Consider the following 27,343-nt stretch of genomic DNA (forward strand, 5'->3'; position numbering starts at 1 on the left):
TATTTTTTGTATTTCGACGTTTTAGTCTTTTATATTTTAGTATAGCAATTAGGTCTTGTAACTTTTAATTTTTCGCGGTTTTGGTCCATTAAATTGATAAATGAGAACAAAAGCCCCAAAGGCAAAAGCACGTGCACGGCACATGCTTTTTTCCGACAATATTTGCAAACTCTGACGATTGAGGGACTAAAATTAAAAAAAATAAAAAGTAATAGGACCTAATGCGTGCAAAATTAGCACGGATCCAATAAGCTTGGATCTTGCCGATGGACTTGGGCCAATTGAACAAAAGAACTTGAAGAACGGAACCTGCAAAACAACACGCTAGCACTTTGACGCTCAAGCTAGTTTTAGATTTATGAATAAATAATCGTAAAAAATAAATCATGATGATAAATTGAGATAAAATTCGTGAAAGAAATTGTATTCAGAGCACCGTTTGGATGCTAAAGTAAGAGCTTAGAGTAATTTTCAAATGATAGCAGACCATTCAACGAGGGCTGAACCTGTACTTATAGGGGCGCCCCCATTTGATGGGATTCTTCATGTCCCTATTATCTTATAAAAAATGGTTGATGGTTGTATGGATAAATTGTAATTTAGTCTTTTCTTCAACTGATTCCGCTAAAAACAATACATCTTTGTCCTGGGGAGGATCCCTTACACGTGAAGACTCCTAATCTGCAAGGGGCCCTTATAGGTTTAGGAGTTTTGGGTCCCGAAGGCGCCTCCTCACCCTGCGCCATCCTGGTAGGACGCTGCAGGTGGGCCTCAGTTTTGAAATATTCTCTACGATGCCTCTTTCTTGGGTTAGCTCTATGGTCATTTTGGTGGCTACCCTCTTCTTAGGCTATTGGGCAATCTTTAAGAGGTCTTAGGTTTTATTGTTCCCTTTTGGGCTAAGTTTTCTTAGGCCTGCACATCATTCAGTCCCCCCACTCTAAGGAGGAGGGATGCCCCTAACTCCTTTTTAGAGTAGGAGTCCTTGTTACATCGGAGGAAGGAGCCCCCCTACCTTGCAATTGCAGGCTAGGAAGGAGACCCCTACCTTGCAGGCTAGGCGCTGTTTTTTTTTCAAGTCCTGGCCCGGCAGCAAAACTCAATCTCATGTCCCGGCCTAAGCGCCGACTGCAACTGCAAGGATAGGGTTCATAAATCCCCAGCCCGGCCGCAACATGTCTAACATCGATCGTAAGATTAGAATTTTCTAATCCTGGCCCGCGCGCTTCATGCCGCTCATAGTGTCAATGGTCGCTCCTTGGGCGAGATGGACGGCAGTGACTTGTGGAGGATGTGCGGGAGGCTAGAGGATGTCGGCCAGCACGTAGGTGTGCAAATGGTCTTTGATCAAAGACTCTCATCGATTGGGGATTGCAATACTGTTCGTATGGGAACTTTCTTAATGCGTGGGGATGCTATCGACCAAGTATGAAGTCATTCCGAGGACGTTTGGCCATGGAGATATAAGGGCGATGATGAGGCGCCACCCTGCGCGTGAGCAGGAGAGTAATGTGTGAAGCAGAGTGCTTTATCCTTGGAGATTTGCAGAACTGTTTCTATGGCGAGATCTATGGAGTGTTAGGACCACCTCCAAGATGTTTCAGAGGTAGACGGTTCTGTTTCGGTAGGGAACGACGATGATGTTCAGAGTCTGTCAGTGTAGTGGCGAGATTGTAGTTTAGAGTATTGCAGTGGCAATTCCTCAACCATGGATGATCGGATGGGGCTGAATCTCTATAGTTATGATGTGGAAGTCGTACGCTACGCTACAGTTCAAGCGGGACGTGATTTGGACGTCGGCTGAAGGAGATGCGAAAAAATGCACTCCTCGGCCCTTTCAGTGTTCTATTCTTGGAACAAGAGAAAACGTTTTTAGGCCTATTATAAGGGGGGGCATGCAGTGGAGAGCTCCAGCCAGCCCTCCCCGTGCACAATGGCATAAGCATGAGACAATGTCTGCACTAAATGAGCATTCTCTTGGGGGCATGTTAGGGGCCTTCAAGAGCTGGCTCTAAGCAGCTCAAAGGAGTGCTTAGAGTCCCTGAAGGGCATGGGAACCTGACGAGCAGCGTAGGGCCAGGATGGCCGAGAGGCTCTATGTGAGGCGCAAGGTTGCCTCGCGGGCTGCGAGATATCAGGGGCAACACCTCTCGTGCGAATTGGTGATCGAGGCAAACACTCCAAGTCCTCGTGATCCAACTCATGGCACGCGCTATCGAGTTCCAGCCGTCCATGGGGTCCGTTGGCTAAAGATAAGCGGTCGTGGGATGACGCCGCACTGTGGGCATATTGTGAAGCCAAGCCGAAATGCAAGAAAGCATATCGGGCATGCCGTGCGAGATCAAGACAGGATGTCGGCATATCGAATGGGCCTCGGACTTATGATGCGGTCCTACTCGGGCGAGGCATGGGAGGCGGCCACGACGAAGGCGTGCACCTAAGATGAACCGAGTGAGCATTGGACATGAGATGGGCGTTGCGGGCGCATGCGTAGCGCCGTAATACCGAGGCGGAGCGAGGATGCTCCTTGCCGTTGAGAAATGCGTCGGCAGGTTCCGAGATTGTGTGCGAGACACTAAGGTGTGCATACCGAGTGCCTCGCCGAGTATAGGCATTCTGGATAGGCGAGCGCGAGGGCACGCGGTGCCGCGCAGAGATGCGTTCAAATGTCGCGCTAGCGAGCTTCAGTGTCGAGGACACGCGACGGACTGTCGTTATACTCTGATATGTGCGAAGGCTGGTTGAAGGTTAGGCGTAACCTAAGACGCCGCACGGGCAAAAAATATATGAAAAATACATTCCACTGCGAGACAAAAGAGCACGCCCGTGACACCTTGGTAGGACACTGTAGGTGGGCCTGAGGTTCGAAAGATTCTCTACGAGGCCTTCTTCCTGGGCCAGATCCATGGTCATTCTAGTGAGCTACCCTTTGTTTAGGCTATTGAGCAATCTTCAAGACGTCTTTTGGGCCAAGTCATGCAATTAATTCTACAAAATATGCATATCAAATAGATTAATGTGGGCAGCGAAATACCAATCTCTTAAATTTTGTCTATAAAATTGGATTAGGAACAGACTTAACGAACTAACCTCCACGAATGGATCTATCTAACTTCCCATGGGATACAATGATTTTATTTACATCAAAAGAAGTCGACAAGTGTCTTTTTATCACCACACTGAAAAACATCCAGCTATTTGGTGGCTACCTCTCCTTTAAATAATTTTGTATTTTGAGTTGTAAGCTATTTGGTGTTTTCCATTTGGACTGAGACAATGTGTCAATCAATATGTCATTTCCGTTTACCAGTTTCCTATTATAAAAAAAATATTGAATCGCATAACTATCTTTTAAAGTAAATAAACAACGCCAACAATAATATTAAAATTATAGCAGACGATATTAACACATGATAGTGACAAAAACGTTTAGTACATGTTAAAACTTAATAGCAATCGTTTCTGAATAACTCAGTTAAAATTACATTGTTAATTTTAATTATTTATATCAAATGCTATCATTTATTCAATAACTATTATTAATAAATCAATAATTACTATTAAAATAGATCAAATCCACTGTCATGGAATTTGAACAATTTCACGGACTAAACTAAATAGTCTAATTGGTATTAGTACCAATTCAGTATTATAAATAAAAATAGGAAAAAATACAAACAACCCCCTTTTGATATTGCAAATGAGCAAATTACCTCCTTATGAAAAAATAAATAGCGATTTACCTCCTTATATTTTTTAAAATACAACAATTTATCCCCTTATGATTTTTAAAATGAAGCAATTTACCTTCTTATACAAGGAGGTAAATTGCTTCATTTTAAAAAATATAGGGGGATAAATTGCTATTTTTTTTCATAAGAAGGTAATGTGCTCATTTTCAATATTATTGGGAGATAAGTTACTATTCACCCGTGTATATATATATATATGTATAGTTGGAGAGCAGAACTACATTATAACTTCTGAATTATCATAATGAGATACGGTCAAGGGGTGATCTCTATTCCAATACTAACTTCTTTGTTTTTTTCACACTTTTCTTTTGTTATTAATTGTTAACAATTAGACGTATATAAATTTTTTATATCATTCTAAGTATATGGAAACTTTTTGCCATTCTTAAATTTGTGAAAGTTGTCATTGCACATTGCGAAAATGTTCAATGATTAATTAGGGATAATTACATTCTCCTCTCTTGAAATTTAGTATAATTACATGTAAATACCTTATGGTTTAAAAAATTATATTTGACACTTCTGAGATTTCTTTTCATCTAACACATAAGTCACACCTTAGTCAGAATTCACTTAATTTAATGATGTTACAGAAAAATTGATATTTACCATCAATTAGCTTATTGCAAGTCAAACAAATTTTTCCTGACCAAACTAGTCTTATAACAGTAAAGATATGTCTCTTCACATGCATTAACGCATGAAGACGTATGAGGTTAATTTAATCATGAAAAGATTTTTTCAACCGCCAAGAAGTCAACAGGAAGTCAATTGAGGGTAAACATAAATTTTTTCTGATTCTTTTTGTTAATATCAGTAAATTTGGTGAATTTTGACTAATGGAGAGACTTTTTGTCAAAATCGAAGCAAATTTCAGAGGTATTAAATGTAATTTTTTAAATCATAAAAAATTTACATATAATTACACTAAATTTTAAGGAGTAGAGGGATGTAATCATCCCAAAAACTTATAAGCAAGTACTAATTGTCAGCTTGAAGTACCTAAAGGCTCTATAAATATCAAAGTCTTGAAGCATTTTATGCCTCACCCTCACTCTCTCTCTCTCTCTCTCTCTCTCTCTCTCTCTTCAAAGCCATGCTGCCAAATATTCTGCTTAGGCCATTTCGAAGTGAAAAATCAAGGTTATAATTATTTGATGAATTTGTTGAAATATATATATATATATATGTGAGTTCAATAGTAATAGTAATTACATGCGAAAAAGGGCACTATTAATAAATGCGTGATGATATTATTATATAGTGCATGTTTTGGATATTGGCTTTGCAGGGCGAAGAGAAGCTGCAGCGAAAGGAATGATGAGGAAATGGAGGAAGAAAGGCATCATCATCTCTCTGCACTGCCATTCCACAGAGATCCACTCGCCAAACACACCAACTTCTCCCTAAGATCCCACAACACTACTACTCATAGGTCAGCTCCAATTTTAGTGTTGAATTCATGGTATTCAAGTAGAAAAATGATTTCTTCCTTATTTACATAATTATGAATCTTAATTTTAATAAATTTTAATCCTCATTATGTAATTTTTTTACGTTCACTGCGTACCAGAATTTTCTGTTTTTTTTATCCTGATATTCTGAACGGTGATGTTTGTTTGTTTTAGGGTAAATTATAAATACTCTTTAAGATTAGATAATTATATAAATAATTCTTAATTACCCTTTGCAAAATTACAAATACTGTTCTTAAAGTTGTAATTATAATTTACTTCCATCTTGGAGCTAAAGCTTACTCAAACACCCCCGAGGTAAATTAGATTGACGCCCTCTGATTTTGCAAAAACTATACAAACGCCCCTTGAAATAAATTATATTCACGCCCCTCGGGTGTGTACTTGTAATTTAAAAAAGAGTAGGTAGTGTTTGTGTAATTAAACCTAACTTTAAGTGATGTCAATATATGAGAGCGAGTAAATTACACATCAAGAAGTTTGCATCACTAGAAAAAAAAATGAATTTTATGCTTAATATTACGATCAAAAATAAAAATTCACGACAAAAAATAACAAATCACAGCTTAAAAACGGCAACCAGTTGTCTTCCAATTAGCCATTTGAAGCCAAAATATTAAATCTAGTTAAACATTATGATAAATATTTTGATCATAACTAAGAACTACGATAAATATTTTAATCACATCTAAAATTATAATAAATATTAAATAATTGTAATCATATTTTAAGTTTTCATGTCAGTTTATTTGACCATAGATGATATTATAAACTTACATCAATTTTTAAATCTATTAATGTAATTTAATTAAATAATTCCATTTTTTTAATTCGTACCGACATGATGTATTTCTAATTCTTTGTTTGAATTTCTTTTACATGTTAGTTAGCTTTGTTCCATGCACCAACATTTATATATATAATTTTATTCTTCATTTGTAGCACAATGCCCCACTTTTCATATATCTTTTCCATGTGTTATTCGTATATATATATATTTCTAATTATCTCTATCAAGATTTTTACTATTTTCCCAATATATGTATAATATTCAAATAGCTAATTCCATTCTTCATTTCGACATAAAAACCTCATTTCTCTAATACAGCGTGAATAGCAATTTATCCCCATGTGATCTTGAAAATGAGTATATTAACCCCCTGTGAAAAAATATAACAATTTATCCCCCTATACTTTTTAAAATGAAGCAATTTACCTCCTTATACAGATAAAATTACATATATATATATATATATATTCTATATTGTTTTATTAAGTATGAGACGGGTTAGAGACTCAGAGTAACTATATATTGACTAAATTATCCTCAAACGTACTTATTCTCATACAAAAGAATAAGTTTTTTAAATTTTTTCTGTTAATAATATTCTATTAATGTACATGTAAAATTAATAAATTTGTTTAATGAATTATCGATTCTAATTAGTTTCTTATTTTATTTTTTCTTTTATATATAATTAACAAAATATGAAAAAAAAATTAAATTAGATTGTACGTTTAGATTTAAAAAAAAAAATCAAATAAAAACGCACTTGTTTTGTACTCTTGCCAAAAATACACAGGATGTGCTCAACAATCGATTGCAGTTCACCGTTGCACCTAAAGTGAAATAATAATATGGGATGTTGCATGGGACTTCTTTACAAGTAATATAAGTTTTTCTCCAAGTGAAATAATAATTTGCTTGGTAAATTCACTCAGTTAAATAATGTGTAAAATAACAATATTGTTTATCTATTTACACTTTATTATTAAAAAAAATATAAGTAATTCTTTTATGTGATATTGCAAATAAGCAAATTACCTCTGGTCCTATGAAAAAAAAATAGCAATTTACGTCCCTATGCTTTTTAAGATATAGCAATTTACCCCCTCTCCTTGTGTTTTTCAAAATGAAGCAATTTCCCTCATTAGGCACAGAGGTAAATTGCTTCATTTTAAAAAATATAAGGAGGTAAATTGTTATTTCTATGTTATGGGAGGGTAATTTGTTCATTTGTAATATAATCGGGTAAATTGCTTTAAGCCCTTTATTATTAAGTGAGAGTACCCTTTTGATATCTCGCTTAATTTTGGTTTGTCATTTATTTTTAAAATTTTAAATTAATTAATTATTTTTAATTAACTCCTTCGTGTATTATGGTTTTTAATAACTTTCTTTTGGTCATTATTATTTTTTCTCATGCAAATTATAATTTCTCCAACATTATTTGTCATCTTTGTTTGTTAATATTTTTTGTAAATCATAATTTTTATATTAACATATTTTCTTAATATATATATATATATAGATACTTTTTTACTCTAAAAAAATTAATAATACAGTTTATATAAGTATTTTTTATTTTTTAAAAATTATGCACATCCATATGATGTGTCGTACTTATTAGCACTAATATAAAAAGGAAAGGCCTTCTACACTAAAAAAATGACGATTATTGATATCGTCGCACTAATTTTTCAAGTATGACAACTATACCCTTACTTAGATAATTTTAAAAATTAATTGTATTATTTTTTTATAAAAGTAACTTACATTATTTTAACATCACCACACTAATTTTTTGTTGTGTCGAAAATACTTTAAGTTTTTGTTTTTTAATTTCTTTCTTTTCTCTTTTTTTATAAATATGATTTGTTGATGTATCATTTTATTTTTATTTATTATATATTTTAAAATGTAAAAGTTATTTAGTATATACACATAGAAATAGCGTGTCACAACTATTAGTATTTATTATAATTGGTTCCTCATGTTTCTTGTACTGACTTTTAGTTACCCCGTTAAGTACATTCATCGTGATCTCTAACAAAATTCACAATCATAATATACACTTTGCATTTCTGAACTATTTTGTCTCAGATACAAAAATAAATAAATTTATAAAAAATAAATAAATATGGTGTGCAGGGACAAAAAAGAAAGAAACATGGAGTGAGGTGTGAGAGAAAAGTAAATTATAATTGTGCAGTTATTAAAATATAAAAATTAGTACGAAAAAGAACGGGTGTAGTGGTTCAAGAGAAAAAAATATAATTATGAGATTATTAAAAAAATACTAATATTACTATTCTAACCAAAAAAAGGAAAGAAAAGAAAAAATGAATTAAAGGGTTAAATTGCATATTTTAAAGTTGGTACAATAAAAGGATTTTATTTTATAATGATATAGATAAAAGAAACAAATAAATAAGAAACTAAGTACTAAGTACAAATCCAACGCTCCTAGTTCGTATCATAATTTTTTGGGTTCAATGCATTTTGCACTCCTAAAGTATGTTGCTCTCCTAAATTAAATAAAACCTTCATTTACGCCCCTATCTTTGGATAATTCTTTAAATTAAATAAAATTAACAAAAATACCGTTGACTATTAATAATGTGATATATTCATATTAATGCCCACTATTGTTAGATATATCAGTCAATTTGAAAAGTTGTTCAACTACAATGTTTATAAATTAATACGAGAATGTATAATTAATTAAGTACAAAATAATTATTTCAAATTTGAGCATATAAGTAGTCTTATTGATAATTAGCAAAAATTTATATATTCATTAATTTTAAATTAATGAATAACATGTATTTTTGCATATTAAAATTTTACCTGCAGGTATTTTAGGGTATAGGTTATATCCAAATCCAGAAATATTATTACCATATATATATGTGTCCAAATTTGGATCTAATGTAAAATTATTAGGTACTGACATGGGTCATAACTATCAAAATGGATTTGGATTTGGGTTTAGATTTAGGTATTGCACGCCAATTGACAGACCTAATGTGTTAGGATTAAAGTTAGGTCAAAAGGGGAAGTAGAATTATTATATGGAAAGCCCAAAAAAGAAAATACATTATTAACTCCTAAATTACATCACTTGACATTTTACTGACAAAACAATAGGCTTAACCACCACTTGCAATCTTTTTGTTATTAGAATTATATTTAGTATAATGCACAAACACAAGTTTATGAATTTATTTTCATTTAAAATTACTAATATTGATCTCATCAATTTGTGATTAATTCAATATTAAGTTATTAACGTCATAAATAAATAAATAAAATTAAAAATCAAATTGATTGATATATTTAAGGATTAAATACATTTTGTACCCTTGAAGTATGTTACCCTCATCAATTACTTCCCTAAACTAAATAAATCTTTTTTACTCCCCTATCTTTGGATAATCCTTATGTTAAATAAAAATTAACAAAAAACCCTGGACTATTAATAATATAATATATTCACGTTAATGCCCTCTATTGTTAAATATATAAATCAATTTGAAAAGTTTAGTCAACTACAATGTTTATTAATTAATTAAGTACAAAATAATTATTTCAAATTTGAGTGTATAAATAGTCATATTGATAATAGCAAAAGTTTAAAAATTCACTAATTTTAAGTTAACGAACAAAAGATTTACTTTTTAATATTTAAAAAATTTTACCCATTGGTAGTTTAGGGTATAGACTCTACCTGAACACAAAAAAATTATTGTCATAGATATGTGTCAAAGTCTGTATCTAATATAAAAATATTAAGTATGTATATAGGTCATAACTATCAGAATGGCTCTAGATTTTGATATTGCACACCAATTGACAGACCTAACGTGTTGGACTTAAAGTTAGGTCATGGGGTGAAATAAAGTTACTATATAAAAAGATAAAAAAAATAATTACCTCATTAACTCCAAATTACCTTACCTGACATTTTTAGGTGCCAAAATAATAGGTTCGATGACCACTTGCAATATTTTTGTCATTAAAATTATATCTAATGTAATGTATAAACACAAATTTATAAACTTATTTTAATTTAATAGCACTTATATTAATCTTATCAATATGCGATTAATCGAATATTAATTTATTAACATCACATATTGAAGCCAAGTTGATTGATATATAACTATAGAGGGCGTTAAAGTGAATACATCATATTATTAATAGCCAAGGGTATTTTTGTCCGTTTTCGTTTAATTTAAATGACTATTACAAAGATAGGGGCTTAATTGAAGGTTCTTTAATTTATGGAGGGTTAATTGATGAGGGTGGTATACTTTAGGCGTGTAAAATATATTTAACTCTATTTTTTTTTTACTATTAATAATTTATTGTAATTGATTAGGCATGGCAATGGAGAGGGGTTTGGATTGAACTTGGTCTTATTCGAGACATACTACATTTAATTTTTAAGAGGGTAAATTATAATTACCTCCCCTGAAATTTGTCATAATTATGAATACTTCTTAATTGTTTGAAAAATTATAAATACCCACTGATTTTAACGACCGTCTCATAATTAGCCCAATCAGTTAGGTTTTCATCCATTTTTTATGGTGAACTGACCAAAATACCCTTAAAACTTATAATTTTATTTATTTTTTTTTAAAAAATATTTTTTATGGACTAAATGGATATTTTTTTTTATAAATTTTAAAAATATTTCATCCATCCCATTCAATTTTTTTTATAAGTTTTAAGTGTTTTTTTAAAAAAAATACAGTAAGAACAAAATTTCACAATTTCATAGCTCCATCTAAAGATTACATAATTTAATCAAATATCAAAAAATTATTTATAATTTTTTAAATAATAATATATTTATAATTATGTCAAACAACGGAAGACTTGTCTATTATCCCATATTCGCTATCATTGGATCTAAAACCTGCCCCATGTACTCTCATATTTGCCCTAAATTCAGGCCTTGGGAGTCTAACTCGTCAAAGCCTATTAATGTTCTTTCTTCAATTAATTAATTTTTTTTAAAAATAAAATTATATATATATTTAAAATGATATAATTATGCTATCAAGCAATGATTCTCATGCTTTTTCCCCACCACATTTACAGTCAAATCCACATTTCCATAAACTTCTTACATAAATTCTTGTGAGATATCAACAAAATTAGAATTATTACAAAAAAATTACAAATAAATAACTTTTTAGCTAGTTTAATTTTCATCATTTATAGAAAATCAATTAAATCGAAATATATACCTGAAAATCACTCTTCTTAATTTATGTTATTAAAATAACTATATATTTGGGTGAATTTATATTATAAATATTTTAAAAATACATTTAAAATATTATAAAATACTATAAAATATTTAATACTTTTTTAAGAAATTAAAGATTTAAAAATAAAAAAATATATAATTTATACATTATAAAAATTTTGAAAAAAAATAAATTTAGCCAAACCCTCTTTTATTAGCCACTCGTTGGCTTACTAATTTATTACAGGGTAAAAATTATATTAATACTCTTAATATTAAATTTAATTACATAATATTATTTTTAATTATAAGTACGTTTTTTATATTGTACGTAGTTATAATTATAAATATATTCAACTAGCTTTAAGGGGCGTTACATCAACACTCCTCTAAAAAATTATATTTATAATTTTATAAAAAATAAAAAATATTTATTTTAATGGAGTCTATGTTTACAGGGCGTGGATTTGTTTATGGCCTTTTTAATTTTACCATATGATATGAAGTAATAATAAATAATATAGTGTAATTATTGGTTAGTGATTAGTAGTGTAGTTGTACTAGCGGGCAATCAAAGTTGCAGCCGTCCAATTTACATAAGAATCAAAATCTGAAATCTTCTCAGAAACGGACGAGGGCTGAAGAGGATGACGAGCAAGGTCTCCAATTTCTCCGATCTGATCCAACGGGTCACTGCTTCTTGCCTCCTCCACCCCCTTGCCGGCGTAGCCCGGCCCGACGACATCTCCGTAGCCGATGAAGAAGAGGACTACGAAATCGAGGAGGAGGAGGAGGAGTTCAAGATCAATACTAATTGGGAAGGCACGACGAACGATGGGGACCATCCGCCGAGGGTAATGGAGCTGGAAATGCTGATGGGGCAGGTGTTCGACGCCGTCTCGGTCATGAAGAGGGCGTATGTTAGTCTCCAGGAGGCGCATTGCCCCTGGGATCCAGACAAAATGCGCGTGGCCGACGTGGCGGTGGTGGCGGAACTCCGGAGGCTAGGTCTGCTCAGGGAGAGGTTCAGGCGGAGCGTTGGAAGCGGAAGGGGAGGGGGCAGAAGATGGGGAGTAGGGGCGGCGACGCTGCGGGAGGTGGTGGCGCCTTACGAGGCGGCGGTGGAGGAGCTGAAGAGGGAAGTGAAGGCTAAGCATGCGGAGGTTGAGAACTTGAGGGAGAAGCTCAAAACGGCGACGTCCTTCGACCGCATTAGTGGGAAGTCAAAGGGGAAGTCGAAGAGACGAGTCAGCTGCACCACTCAAGGTCAGTCTGCTGAAATGACCAAACGCTTATAGCCATACATCCCATTTTGGCGTATTATCATAAAACCTTCCAATGCATTACTATATATGACTACTTCTTCAAAGTTATTTATTTCTTTGTTGCAACAAATTAAAAACAATATATTCAAAATATGTTATGAAAATTTAATGATGGACAAAGAGAGTAAAATATGTAATTGATTGATTAACTTTTAATCCACAGTAAAAGTTGAAATCAAAGATCTAAACTACCATAATACTCAGAAGAAATGACATATTAGAAGCTTGTAAAACAATTCAGTTCATAACATTTGCAAGACACATCACTTAAAAACAAAGAACCATTTCAGTTTTGTTCCTTATGACTCTTAAAATTTACTAGCAAGATGATCTGCTTTCCATCATATAATTCTCCAAGCGTATCACCATAAGGTGATTGGCAAGCGATAGTAGCATTTTATGCGGAAACACTGCTAGGCACAACATCCTCTGAAAAGGAAAAAGTAAAAGTGACCTGTACATTTTTTGGAAAGAAGCTTATTTTTTTGGCTATTAGTATTGGCAAATTTGTGTCATTTGTATGATTGATCCAATGCCATCTTTTACAGTTGCAGCAGCTCCAGCAATGGAGCTATTTGAAGCCACAATGAGCCTAGTCAACGAGGCCTCGAAATCCTTCACATCCCTACTCCTGTCTCTCATGCGCTCTGCACATTGGGACATTGCAGCTGCTGTGCGATCCATTGATGCCGCTTCTTCCACCTCCGCCACTATGAACAACCCCACCACCACTACCATGTTTACGGACTCTATAGTCGGGGGCAACCATGCAAAGTACGCTCTGGAATCCTATGTGAGTAGGAAAATCTACCAAGGCTTTGACCACGAGACATTTTACATGGATGGCAGCCTTTCCTCGATACTCCACCCGGATCAGCACCGTAGGGACTGCTTTACACAATACCGTGACATGAAGGCAATGGACCCTATTGAACTCCTCAGCATTTTACCTACTTGTAGCTTTGGGAACTTTTGCTTCAAGAAGTACCTCTCGATTGTGCACCCAAAGATGGAGGAGTCGTTGTTCGGGGACCTGGAGCAGAGGCGCCAGGTGCTAGACGGTCACCACCCACGGAGTCAGTTCTATGGTGAGTTTTTGGGGTTGGCTAAGGCTGTTTGGTTGCTGCATTTGCTGGCGTTTTCTCTGGACCCTCCTCCCAGCCATTTTGAGGCGAGTAGAGGGGCTGAGTTTCATTCTCAGTACATGGAGAGTGTGGTGAGGATTTCTGGTAATAATGGAGGACCCATGGTTGTGGGGTTCTCAGTGAGTCCGGGGTTTAAGCTTGGGAACGGCTCAATAATCAAGGCCAGAGTTTATCTGGTTCCCAAGAATTGATGAAAAGGAGTTCATGCTCTGGGAAGGATAAGGAGCCTTGTACCCATATGCAGTTTGTATTTAAGATGAATCTTAGTTATGCCTGTTGCAGAACTTGTTTCTTCTTCTAGTGTACTTAACATATGATGCTATATTTCTGTGTCGTAGTAGTCTCTCTGAGAAGCCATATACACGATGTGTGTTTCTCTTTAAGTTTTCAGTAGAGATTGCAGAACGTTAACTATCACTAGACCCACAAAGAGTCTCCCATTTGGGAATCCTGATAGGTTAATTGTAGAGCAACCCTTCATGCACTCTCAGCTTTAAACTCAGGCACATTGATAATTTGAAAAATGGAGTAATATATTTCAACTGTATAATTTGATTAAACATTCAAATGTTACATAAATTACACTGTTCCTACATATCATCAACGCTTATATATGTCTGCATCTGGTCTCCAAGTAATCAAATTGTCGACCAAGCTATTGATATGATGAAAGATATGAACATTACCATCAACTTGAGTGGAGCATTTTGAACATCAATTGTAGAGGAAAAACATCTTTTATTTCCATATATGTCATATTCTGAACTCCTATGATTCTGCAGAGGAACAGTCTCGAAAATCAGTAGTTCCAGTTTTGAGGTGAACCCCTACCAGAAGCTAACTGAACATGGGGGTGATGTCTTCTCTCAACTTCAATTTAAGAATTTTTTGAGCTGCCATAGAGACACAAGGAACACATCATTAATCAATGGCAATAGATACTGATCTACTCTCTTTAAACTCAGAACAGCAATTTTTGAAGTATCTGATGTCCTATATCTGCAGGAGATTAAGAACTGAAAAGCAGCACATTTGGCAAGTCTTGAGGAGAAATAGTTATACCACTAAGCCATATTTCTGGCAGCTACAATTTTATATCATATTGAACAGAAGGAAAGTTGTTGCCTCGGTGTGAAAGGATGAATCAGTTTAAATTCTCAGCTTCTCACTGTATGCTGATATTAAAAATGGCATATGAAGGCTGAATTATCTTACTTGCTCAAATGTCAAAAACATGATAACATTCCATGATCCCAGTCGAACGAAATTTGGGAAGAAGCCCTTGTAAAAAGCAAAGGCTCCCTGTAGAAAAAGGGTGCATTGAGCATCATTATCAATCAGCATCGACATTCAATAATAATTAAATTGAAACAAGGAAATAACAACGAAAGGGAAGAGATGCAAATGAATCCTGAAATTTCTCCATCTTTATCAGGATTTCTCAGCAGTTAATTGCTCAAACATATCCATGTAAAGAAAAGAAAATAGAACTACGATTTTGCATTCTCTTCCAAAGCCATGCTTTTATGAGGGCCTGACCACAGCAACTTTAAGGTAGAGTAGCTACAAATACACACAGATAATGTTCTGCTTTTATAATCTGAAGCAAACAAATGAGCACACTCACAAATGAAAAATATGTGATACTGGCTAATCCTAGTACCATTCCTAAAGTACACATTCATACTTCTTACTGGCTAATTCCAAGTATACCATTCCTCAAGCATATTGTGCTAAGTTTCTCAATTGAGTGTGCTATACTACTTCTGTAATTCTGGAAATATTTGCTTTTCATTAGATTAATTCATCACCATACTTCAAATTTCGTAGGCTGTATTCCATTTCTAAATCCAGAAGTAAACTCAAAGACAGGAGGCTATAATGCTACTTTGAGGCATGTGAACATATAGAACCTCATACATCCCAACAGAATTATAATAACTCCAAGCAGTAGAGGATAAATGCACAGTGAAACTCCAGCATATTGTAGTGAAACTCCAGCATATTGTGTACAATCAGGGTTATGCCAAATGGAACCTGAAAGGAAAGGTATACCTCGGTTTTTAATGTTTTGAAGAAGCAATCTATAGTGCCTTTGTAGACTGAATCCCCCATCATTCTAGATTTAACCTGGAGTAGAACAAGCAGCAAAATTCATATGGGTATTGAGAGAATGGTCGATTCATAGTTGATCTTTCTTATTAAGAATTGTCAGTTCATTGTTAATCTCTCGCATGAGGTAAGAAACATATTTTGCAAGAACATTTTAATACATAACAAAGAATTTCAATTGACAAACTATATGTGCATTACCAGTGTCTATGATTGATGCCATGGCATCATCAGCCAATTTCGAAAGACTTCACACATAAATGATCAAGGGAATCAAAACACAGTGGCCCCTCGCATTATTGGAAGTGTAACTAACTTGTGGTTAGAAATTTAAGTGGCTTACTTCACATGTCTAAATTAGGTGGACTTTCAGGCAATAAAGTCTGGATACATCATCTCGAGAATCATATCAACTAGTTCATATGGGTATTGAGAGAATGGTTGGTTCATGGTTACTCTTTCTTATCAAGAATTGTCAGTTCATTGTTAATCTCTCTCATGAGATAAGAAACACATTTTGCAAGAACATTTTAATACATAACAAAAAATTTCAATGCACAAACTATATGTTCACTACCAGTGTCTATAACCGATACCATGGCATCATCAGCCAATTTCGAAATAGACTTCACACATAAATGATCAAGGGAATCAAAATACAGTGGCCCCTCGCATTATTGGAAGTGTAACTAACTTGTGGTCAGAAATTTAAGTTGCTTACTTTACATGTCTACAATTAGGTGGACTTTCAGGCAATAAAGTCTGGATACATCATCTCGAGAATCATATCAACTAGTAGATCATAGCAATATTGCTGTTAGAAATGATCTGAAACTAATGATTTTAATGAAAAGTGACTGCTCGAGGTGTTCTGGATTTCGCAAGAAAGCCCCATTCAAGTAGCATCGTTGTAAGGCATGCATAATATAAATGCACTAGTCTGGAAATGGCCACAATCATGAATTCTTATGTTCTGCTTTAATGAGCTTCAATAGAACAAGTTTGAAATGCTTATAGCTTCTATTGGATCACTAACTATGCAGCACTTACACAGAAATAGTTGGCATACGACAATAAGATGGCTTGCAATCATAAAATTACAAATCAATACTTTATCCATCATAAAGGATACAAACAAATTAAGAAAATGATTACCACATCAACAGGGGAGCCAATACAGACAGCAAAGAATCCTGCACCTAAACCAGCTAATACATGCGTTAGAACATTGTCTGTGAATCCTGGAATTTTCAAAATTGTCTGCATATAACATTAAGATTAGAATAGCAGGCAACATCACATGACAACATTCGGAGACAAAAAAGGACACAGTAAATTCCATAAAAAAGGAAGAAATAAACTGACCTCTTTCACATGATCATAACTAGCCAGCTCTGCAGCATTTACAATTGCATTTCTTGCAATGTTGGGCCCAAGCCCTGTCCACAAAGCTGCCACTCCTTCCTGTTCACATTCGGCATTTATATTAGCAAGTAAGCCAATTGAATCGCATTCACTGATTACTATAACAAAGTCACCTGGCTGACTATAGCATAATATGCGTGAAAAGCACCACCATAACGCCTTGGTGCTCCAACTGGCAGTTTACCTTCAGCTTGAAGCCGAACTTTCACAAGGTCAGTAGGATTTGCCACAGCTATTGCTATAGCACCTTTGTATTAGGAAAAAAATAGGCCTTGTAAGTGTTCAAATTAACAAGCGACCTTAATATATAGGGGCAGTGACAGAGAAAGAGTTGACATTTCATTCACCAGTAAGCAAAGCAGCTACTATTTTACTGAACAAGGGCACATCTCCAGAATAATTGCTTCCAACAAAGAAGGTCTTGACCTGTTCAACCACCCATGAGGGAGAATGATTTTCTTTATCATTATGATCGAGTGCCAACGTTTTAAACAAAGTCTAAAGAGGGATTAGAAAGGCAGTGGTTGTGATACATACAGGTTCATACAACCCAATTCTTAAGCCTCCATAAACACATTGGCGATGCAGGCCAGGTACAATTCCTTTCCAAAGAGCAAATACGCCTTCTTCTTTTGCTATGGTAGCAACTGTACCCAACAAGCCCCTGTACTTTGGTGCAACCTCTGAGTCCCCTACAGGAACTCTCTTTTGTAGCTGAAGCCTTACTTTAGCTGTATCTAAAGGAATGGTACAAAACTGCACATGACCACCAGGTTAAGGTCAATCCTAACTCTGAGAAGTTTGAGTTTTGGTAGTGTTCGAGACAATAGGTTGTAATTGTCAAGAACAAAGAAATGAAAAAAAAAAGAGTGGGTCTCTGGAAATAACTGTTAATGATGCATAACATATACTAAAAAACAAACACAAGTTTTTATACTATCTGTAATTTTATTTTGCATATGTGATACCAGTCACTTGGTACATCAGGAGTGGACGTGGTTCAATGATAAACAGAACATTTTAGAGATGCAGACTAACTGGTTTTCCCTTCCCAGTCAAATCGTTGAATCAATCCCTTTCTGACTTGGACATTGATTTTACTATTGGGCACAAAAACCAGGCAGTTTTGAGAAATATGCTACAGTCTGCAACTGTTGGTTTAAGAAAGTCAAACTTAAAGCTATTATCCATAAAAGCAGTCCTCCCAGCAGGAAGAGTGTTAAAAGTAACTTTTACTAAAGCATTCCAATTCAGATCACAAACCACAATATTTTGTTGTATTCAATCTCCCATAACACATGATCTGGTGCTCATCTGTTCTAATATTTGAGTGAAATGGAGCACCTCTTAACCAATACCATAAATTCCATCTAATTCTTCAGACTCTCAGGTAACCAACCTCCTATTAGTAACAGAGCAAACAGCAGTACATGTTTTAATAGAACCTGTTGAGTTCATAGAATCCAGAGAAGCGTATACAATATTTGCATTCTTTTGATAACAGAATTCTAAAAACCAAATAATTCAAAACCAAAACCTAATTGCGTCCAACTTAAATGTCATGTGACGTCCTTGACGATCTTACCCAAATGCAGTTATTTTAATATTATAAAAAAAAAAATAACAGCATAAACAACGAGTTAAACGAAATTAAACTGGCTTAAAAATCTAAAACTCTAAAGAAGCAGTGCACTACGCGACGATACAGTTAAATGAAACAATGCTCGTGAAAATAAGCAAATTGGAGCTGAAATTATAATGAAGCTGACACAAAACAGCAAGAACTTTGAAAGATTACAGCGCTGCATTATTCTTCAATGCTATGAAACCAAACAAACAGCAAATGAGCAATAGCAAAAGAGACTATTTAACCTAGGAATTTAAGTAAATTACTTATTTTTTCGAAAAACAAAAGAAATTTGCTACCTCGGCAACACAAGCAGCGAAAGCGCTGCAGACGAATATTCTGGCGAAGGAGATCTCCGAGGGATCCGCCATTGATGAAGATCAATAATAGTCTACTGGTATTCCCAGTCTCAAGAGCAAATAGGTTTTATCTGAGTACAACATAAATAGATAGGGGGATAGTGAGAGAGTGAATTAATTATGATGAAGTAAAGTGTACCGAACACTTTTATTTATCTATTCTATATTGTTTAGGTTTGGGGGGAGTACATATTATAAGGGTGAAATAAGTTTTATAATTCATAAGAATCATGCAAGCCCTACTCAATAGAAATTAAGTCATTCACGTGCCTAATGGGCTTTCTCATCATTTTATTATTAATCCAATTAACAATATATTATATAATTACATATCCAAAATACAAATCATGTATTACACAATTGATATCCAATAATAAATAATAAATATAATTATATGCAGAAAATACATTAAAAATCAGATATTTGAAAATTATTTCCAAATTAGTATAGACAATTTTAATTTTTGAAAAAGTTTAATTTTAATCAAAATTAAATAAGCCAAGATTAATCTTAAAAAATCTTATTAAAAACATAACCAAACGGGCTCGGTAGAACACACCCAGATTGTAGCCACATGGGTGTGGGATTCGCTGCCCATGCTGGCAAGCAGTGCGCGGGGCTTTCACCGAGCCACGCTCCTGCTGGCTAATGCCGCCCAATAGGGGCGCAACTGTCAATATGAAACTTTTCATTTTTCTTGCATGTTAATTCTGAAACAACAAAAATATATTTCCAAAAAATCTAATTTTCTAAAATCCCTAATATCCAATAATTAAATGCAAAATTAAACATGCCTTTTCATACATATAATTATGTTACAAAAGCATAATTACCATAATATCAAAATTGATTAAAACATGTAATACATGCTAATAACACGAAAAACATGCAATATCTGTAGCCATACTCTGAACCTGGCTCTAATACAACTTGATGGAAATGGATTGGCCCGGGAACACAGAGGAAGGTAAAAATTCAAATTGCTTTAATTGAACCAGGTCAAGGGATGTACTCTTGATATTCCTGAACGTTGGGCATATTAGGTGCAGATTAAATAACATACCAAGCATGTCGTTTGTGGATAATTAATGAAAAAACCGAAGGTATGATATGTAAATCGATATTACCTACGTAGCTTTCCGCCAACTAACAATGCAGAGCCTGAGATCACTACTGACTCTGGAGTAGAGGTTACTGTTTCACTAAGTGGAGGTTCAATGCAGAGCACGCCTTCATTATGCATAATAGTCTCCCTTCAATTAGTACATTCTCTTTAATTTTAATATTAAAATGAGTGGGGGATTGTTAGTATATATTAATATATATTTTATTTTAATATTTAAATTAAAATATATGTCTCTTCATATTCCTCCTATTGAAGTTGAGGTTAGTGGATGTTTATGGTTATAATATTTGTAATAATATTTCTTCAGCACCATCATCCCACTATTACACCATATTCATGCACACATATACATTACTATCCATTTATCACCACTTTACATAATTGTCCACTAATTCACATTAAGATGGCGGATGATTTCTACACCTATAAAAGGAGATCATTCTACTTATTTTGTGACACACATATACACATATACTACACGCAATTATATGAGAGAGTTATATTAGTTGTTGGAAGGTATTGTTTCTTGGCAGAGCTTTGGACTCTACTACTTGTTCATAGTGAGTTAGAGTCGTATAGCGTTGTCGGGTTGGTACCCTGTAAAGGAGAAGTTAAGAGTGATACTGCTGGACTGGTGAGAAGTTTGTTGCAGTGGACTTGAATCTCTTTAAAGAGAACGAGATATGCACGCCTCACTTGAAGATTTATTTTTATTTTTTAATTATAAATTATTATTTCTACGACAAAAACATTTATAATACATTTTGATATATCATATTAATTTTATATAATTATATAAGTATTAAGTGAATTTTGACATTTTTCACACAAACATCGAATGTTCTATGTCCATTAAGTTTTTTTCCTTTGTTTATTTGCAGGGTGTTTGGCTAATTTTATAAGCTCTAAAAAGTGGTGTGACAAATTTTATTCTAAAAAGCTTATAAAATATCAAAATAAGATATTTTACATCTTAAAAGCTTTTAAAAAAATTAACTTCATCCAACTTTTTTCAAAGTATCTCATAAGCTTTACGAAATTAATGTTACAAGACAAAAATATTCTCATTCACATACACACACTCGGTCTTTTTTTTTTCTCTCTCTCTCACACACATACACACATACTCTCTCTCTCTCTCTCACACACACACACGTACTCTCTCTCTCTCTCTCACACACACACGTACTCTCTCTCTCTCTCACACACACACACACACTCACACTCACACACACATACATGCACTTTCTCCCTCTAGGATTTTAAAGAAGTTTATCGCTGTTTAATTTTTTTTTTTTGAAAATGCTTCATTATTTAATAAAAAATTATTATAGATAACAAAAAGTAAAATTGCCATTGATATTATATTCACTGAAAAATATAAATTCAAAATATTAAAAATTATCTATGTTAACATTTGTCTAGAATGAATATATACACACATTATTTTATTAACAAATTTTGTTAATAATTTGTTATTTTCTTTTAATTTTCTAAAAATAATTATCTATTAAATTTTTATTTAGAGTTAAACGAATATGTGTTATTGAAAAAAGTATTTTAAAAATATTTAAATACACAATATGGATGAAAATAACAGCTAAGTTGATTCTAATGGTATTAGATTCTTTTTTTTATCTTTTTTCCAATAAAAAAAACTTTATTATGACAAGCACCCTAACATCTTATAAGATGTGAAATTATTTTATAAATTTTAATATCTTATTTTATCTAAATATTTTACAAATTTATTTTAAAAATAAAATTCAATATTTTACAAATTTCTAAATTATGATATAAGACGTAGGAGCTTATAAAATTTTAAAATAACTTGCCAAACACCCTCTTAGTCATTTTGTTCAGCTGAGCTACTTAGAGTCAACTCTTGACTAGATGATGCCTAATTCAATGCGAAGAGGTGGTGCTAACGTTCACTAACGGCAACAATAATGACCGTATTAATTCGTCTCAGTCGTACATTTTAATATAAATTAAAAAATAATTGAAAATTTAATATGCACGTTCTTTGTGTGTTGCAGTCAGTCCTTCGTTTGTTGGAGAATAGTATATGTGACTTTGGAAATATCGAGGAAAAAATTCCACGTAAATTTTCTATTGAATTTGAATTTGATTATTTATAACTGATGTTTATGAAAGTTTTGTATGAAATGCAACGAAAAAGGGAACCAAAAAAGTAAATTAAACTGTATTTTGTCATATTTTTCCTAGTATGATACAAAATCATTAAGGTTGACTGGCGAGTTGTCTTGTCTGATTAGATGCTCTAAATGAGTCAGAATTCGCTTACCAAACGAATAAAAAGAACAAGAAGCAAAAATAACAAGGTATAAGACATCTCATTTTAAAGAAAGAAGACGCTAGTCAAATTAAAGAAAGAGAAAGAAGGTTCAATATGTTGCAAGTAGATCGGCCCGAGAAGTGCGATGAAAGTGTGCAAAATTAAAATTTTGATAAACAAAGCATAAATAATACAATTAAGAAGTGTACTCTTGATCTATCTCGGGCATTAGTGTATAAAAAGTAATCTAAGGCCAAGAATATAGAGAGAAAACTAGGTGCATAATTTTAAACGAAATCATTACCATCGTAGTTCTTTTCAATCGGCTTCTTATGTTGTTCATGTTCTCAAAACCATTTTCGGAGATCTAAATGAAGAAATATGCTAAAACTGTCTGCAGGTCATGGGAGATCATCTCCTCCTCGTGCTAGCAATAAAAGAAATGGTAACAAAAATCGGATCGTGTTATCGAATTACCAAATTTATCCTTTTATGTTCTTTATTTGACTCAAAATCAAGAAAGAACTAGGGTTTTCTTGGAGAGGATTTTTGCTTGAGAGAGGGAGAGAGAGATGACCAAAATCTCTTGAGAAAAAGAGTCAAAGACGCGTGAGTAGTTGTCGTGAGGGATAGAGATACAAGCGTATCTAAAAGACTTTCTATACTTAACCTTGTCCTAAGTGGTTACTTAAACCACTTCTCACCAACACCTCCTCATAGCAGAAAATTTGACTCTCCTCCAAGCAAAAAAATGGCCAAACCTATTCTCTTGAGAAGTCATCTTCTCTTTTGACCTAAACTAAGTCAAATCGGGTCATGGGCATGGTTTAAATAGACTAGGCTTTGGTTTAAATAAATCAAGTCAAAGTCCAATTGACTCAAATTAAATTTTCAACTTGAACTTCAAACAACCATGAGCTAAATAATATTTACCAACAAAAATACCAAATTGTTGAATTACAACTTTATTGAATTTAAAGGATAATCTATATCCCTCACTAATTACCACGAATAATATTTCTTCTGACAGTGGTAACATGATGAACTCTTTTTTACTATAGAATGCGCCCTAAAGGAAACTTCAAGTTCACGCTCCCTATTTCAAGTACTTATGTCGTATTGAAGTTCCCAATACTCATTGTCTTTCCACTGATGGCCTGATAAGATAAAAAGAGCGATTTATCAGCAAATATGTGCACATTCGCTCCAATATCAATCAACCAATCACAAGGTTCGTAAATAGTTAGGAGTTCGGGTGGCACAGACACATACCCTTTAGTTGCTCCTGAGGTGCTAGCACCACTAGAACCTCCCACAACCATGTCGACAATTACCTGCCCAATCTTGACCTTTTTATTAGGATAAATCTTGGCCCAGTGTCCAACCTGCCCATGGTTCCAGCATGGTTTGTTTGCTTTTGGTTTCTTATTTTTCATGGCGTTGCCTTTGTTGATGGTTTTTTAGTTCGAGTTTACTTTATTCACTTTCTATTTCTCCACTATTAGATTATCCCTGGGTTGATGCTCAACCGGCATCTTATGGGTCTGATTTCTATGCTCTTCCTCGGTGCTGATAGCAATCATAAGATCATGCAGAGATAGTCTCCCTTTATGATGTTTGGGTGTCATACGAAAACTTTACCAAGATTTTGGAAATTTTGTCCACTATGGACATGACCAGAAACTTCCCAAAAAGCTTTATCTCAGCATCAGCCAAAACATGCTTAAGGTTGATAATCTCGTGAGTCTGTTATGCTACAGACCTGCCCTCAATCATTTGATACTATATGAACTTGGAAACATAATACTTTTCGAGTCCTTACTCTTTAGTATTGTATTTTCGGTCCAACTCATCCTACAAAAACTTTGATAGTATAAGAGTTGAAACAATAGAAGTCAAAGAGCATATTTAACAGAGCGAGAAAAGTATTATTTTAGTCCGCTAAGTATGCTTAATTTTAATTTTAGTCCACTACGCTAAGTATGCCTGATCAAAAAGGGCATTTCATTTCAATGGTTCTTTTCAATTAGTTTGATAATGAGATTTCTAATATGGATATCTTTGGCTATATATTTTCAAACCTTCCTAAAGGGCCTGTAATTTAGCAAAACTATTAGTAGTGCAACCAATAAACTTCATGAAACTTGCAATAAACTCAGCATGTTGTTCCCGAATTAGACGATCTATACCTGCATTTTCGGGGTTTCTCTTGGCTGATCCGTCCTGCTCAACATGAAAAAGCCCTTTGGTGGTGGAGACCATTTAACTTGAATGCATGTATTTTTTATTATGGTGTTAGTTTTATTCATTGATTCATGGTATTGTCTACATGTACTAATCTTAACACTTCTGATCAACGCTAGTTTATTAATCTGTTTATTATTAAGAATTGCATCATTATTCAGATGAACCTACTGCAGACCTCTCTAGGCCAAACTTAGCTCGTGTTTATGTCGAACTAGACCTTACAGCCCCTAAAGTGCAAGCCATTTATCTGAATATTGAGGGAAAAACTTACAGACAACAAATCCTTTATGAAAATTGCCCACCCTATTGGTCCTTACGTAATCACCTTGGACATGACATTGCTACTTGCATTGTTAAACACAATAATGAGAATAGTCAAGCTGATTTGGAACTAAAGCTCCCGGATAAATTATCGAATCACATGGAGGAGATTAGGGATCTTAGCGAAATAATTATTAACAAAAGAAAGGGAAAGAATGTGTTAATTGCTAATGTTCCTGCTGCAGCCTCTATTGAGAACATTAATCAAAATGGTGATCAGCTACACACCGAAAAACAAGGAAATTATCTACTGATGATATTGATATTAATGCTAATGCTTCTGAATTTCCTACTTCGCATGTACATGTACCTGAATCACTTTACACATCTAATCATCACCCACTCTTCATCAATGTCGCTAAAGTAGAGGACAAAAAGCCTTCTTCATTCAGATTTCAGAATATGTAGTTAAAACACCATACCTTCTTAGACACAGTCAAACGATCATGGTGCCTACCAACAGAAGGATACGGGATGTACAAGCTACAACAGAAAAATTACAGAATTAAGGAGCTACTCAAACAATGGAACAAGGATAATTTAGGAAACGTTTTCACAACAATCGAACAGGCAAAACAAAACACCATTGAGGAGAAAAGCTTTGATAGAGATCCCTCCTAGGCCAACCTCATCAACCTCAAGAGAAGTAATACAGCTCTCGTTCATGCACTCACATTAGAACCTAAATATTGAAAGCAAAAGAGTAATTGTAAGTGGCTGGAGGTAGGGGAAAGGAACACAAAATACTTCCATTCATTAGTTAAGAAAAAAAGATCAAAAGTCCACAATTCATAGAATCATGGAAGAGAACCAAGAAGTTACTAATCCGGACCAAATCAGAGAATCTGCCACTACATATTTCAAAAACCTACTCTCTTGCAATCCGGCCATAAACAATGCCCCAGAATTTCCATTTCAATTCCCCCAAGCCTCAGAAGAATGAACTCGCATTATCGGTAGTCTACCAATAGACAAAGAGATTAGAGATACAGTTTTCAGTATAGATAAGGACAGGATAGCAGGCCCGGATGGTTTTTCATCAGCTTTCTAACAAGCCTGCTGGGATTTTATTGCAATAGATATTTTTTAGGTAGTCAAGGACTTCTTTTATGTCACCCCAATGCCCAGGAGCTTCACAGCCACAACAATCGTGCTCATCCCTAAAGTCGAGTCCCCTCAGACCTGGAATGACTTTAGACCCATCTCCTTGTGTAATGTCACCAATATAATTCTGTCCAAGCTCATTTACAACAAGCTTCACCACACACTTCCGGATCTAATTTCCCTTTCTCAAAGCGGCTTCGTCCTAGGAAAACTAATTGGTGACAACATTCTTATGGCTCAAGAGATGATTCGCCATCTTGATCTTAGATATAATAAAGAAAATTTGGTTATGAAATTGGACATGTCTAAAGCGTACAACAGAGTCATTAGAATTTCTTCCTTACAGTCTTGCAGAAGATGGGAATCCCTCACAAATTCCTCACTCTTATCAAGCATGCCATCCAAAACTGTTGGTTTATTGTTCTTGTTAATGGCGAAACGATAGGATTCTTCAAATCATCCCAGGGTATAAGACAAGGGGATTCACTCTTCCCAGCTCTCTTTATTCTAGCAGCAGAAGCTCTCTCAAGAGGCCTGGATGTCCTCTTTAATGAGAACACCAGTATGTTCTATCATACTAATTGCGAGGTTAAGATATCACATCTCTCATATGCCGATGATGTCATCTTGTTTAGGAATTGCAAGGAAGAAAGTTTGATCAAGCTTATACAATTCTTGGGTAACTTCGAGGAATTCTCTGGGCAAAAAATCAATCATGCTAAGAGCGTCTTCATTCCAGGAAAAAAAACTAACCTCATGGCACATCGAATCGAACATATCACTAGATTCTTAAGGAAGGCACTTCACATACCTACCTAGGTGCTCCTCTATACAAGGGAAACAAGAAGAAAATTCTTTATGAAAATCTGATGGATAAAGTCAGAAACAAAATTACGGGATGGGAACACTGCCACCTCTCTTATGGGGTAGACTTCAATTAATCAAGACCGTGCTTTCTCTATACCGATCTACCTCCTCC

General features: G+C 34.3%; 2 protein-coding genes across 2 annotated transcripts; one reads left to right on the forward strand and one right to left on the reverse strand.

The window, feature by feature from the left end:
• The first annotated feature begins 4,756 nt into the window (after window positions 1–4,756).
• On the forward strand, window positions 4,757–14,066 carry GIL1 (glucose-6-phosphate isomerase, putative (DUF641)). The gene is made up of 4 exons (XM_011082542.3): window positions 4,757–4,898; window positions 5,047–5,190; window positions 11,900–12,540; window positions 13,148–14,066. Exons 1-4 carry the CDS (start codon window positions 4,852–4,854, stop codon window positions 13,933–13,935), a joined length of 1,620 nt encoding a protein of 539 aa, XP_011080844.2. The 5' UTR covers window positions 4,757–4,851; the 3' UTR covers window positions 13,936–14,066.
• A 186-nt stretch (window positions 14,067–14,252) lies between these two features.
• UCP2 (uncoupling protein 2) lies at window positions 14,253–19,402 on the reverse strand. Its single transcript, XM_011082541.3, has 9 exons — window positions 19,208–19,402; window positions 17,819–18,037; window positions 17,629–17,707; window positions 17,395–17,528; window positions 17,222–17,320; window positions 17,012–17,116; window positions 15,800–15,874; window positions 14,960–15,046; window positions 14,253–14,637 (listed from the first exon to the last, which is right to left on the reverse strand). Exons 1-9 carry the CDS (start codon window positions 19,277–19,279, stop codon window positions 14,617–14,619), a joined length of 891 nt encoding a protein of 296 aa, XP_011080843.1. The 5' UTR covers window positions 19,280–19,402; the 3' UTR covers window positions 14,253–14,616.
• Between the last annotated feature and the right edge of the window lie 7,941 nt (window positions 19,403–27,343).

Source organism: Sesamum indicum, linkage group LG6, assembly GCF_026168435.1.
Source record: "Sesamum indicum cultivar Baizhima isolate 11 linkage group LG6, ASM2616843v1, whole genome shotgun sequence".
NCBI lineage: Eukaryota > Viridiplantae > Streptophyta > Magnoliopsida > Lamiales > Pedaliaceae > Sesamum > Sesamum indicum.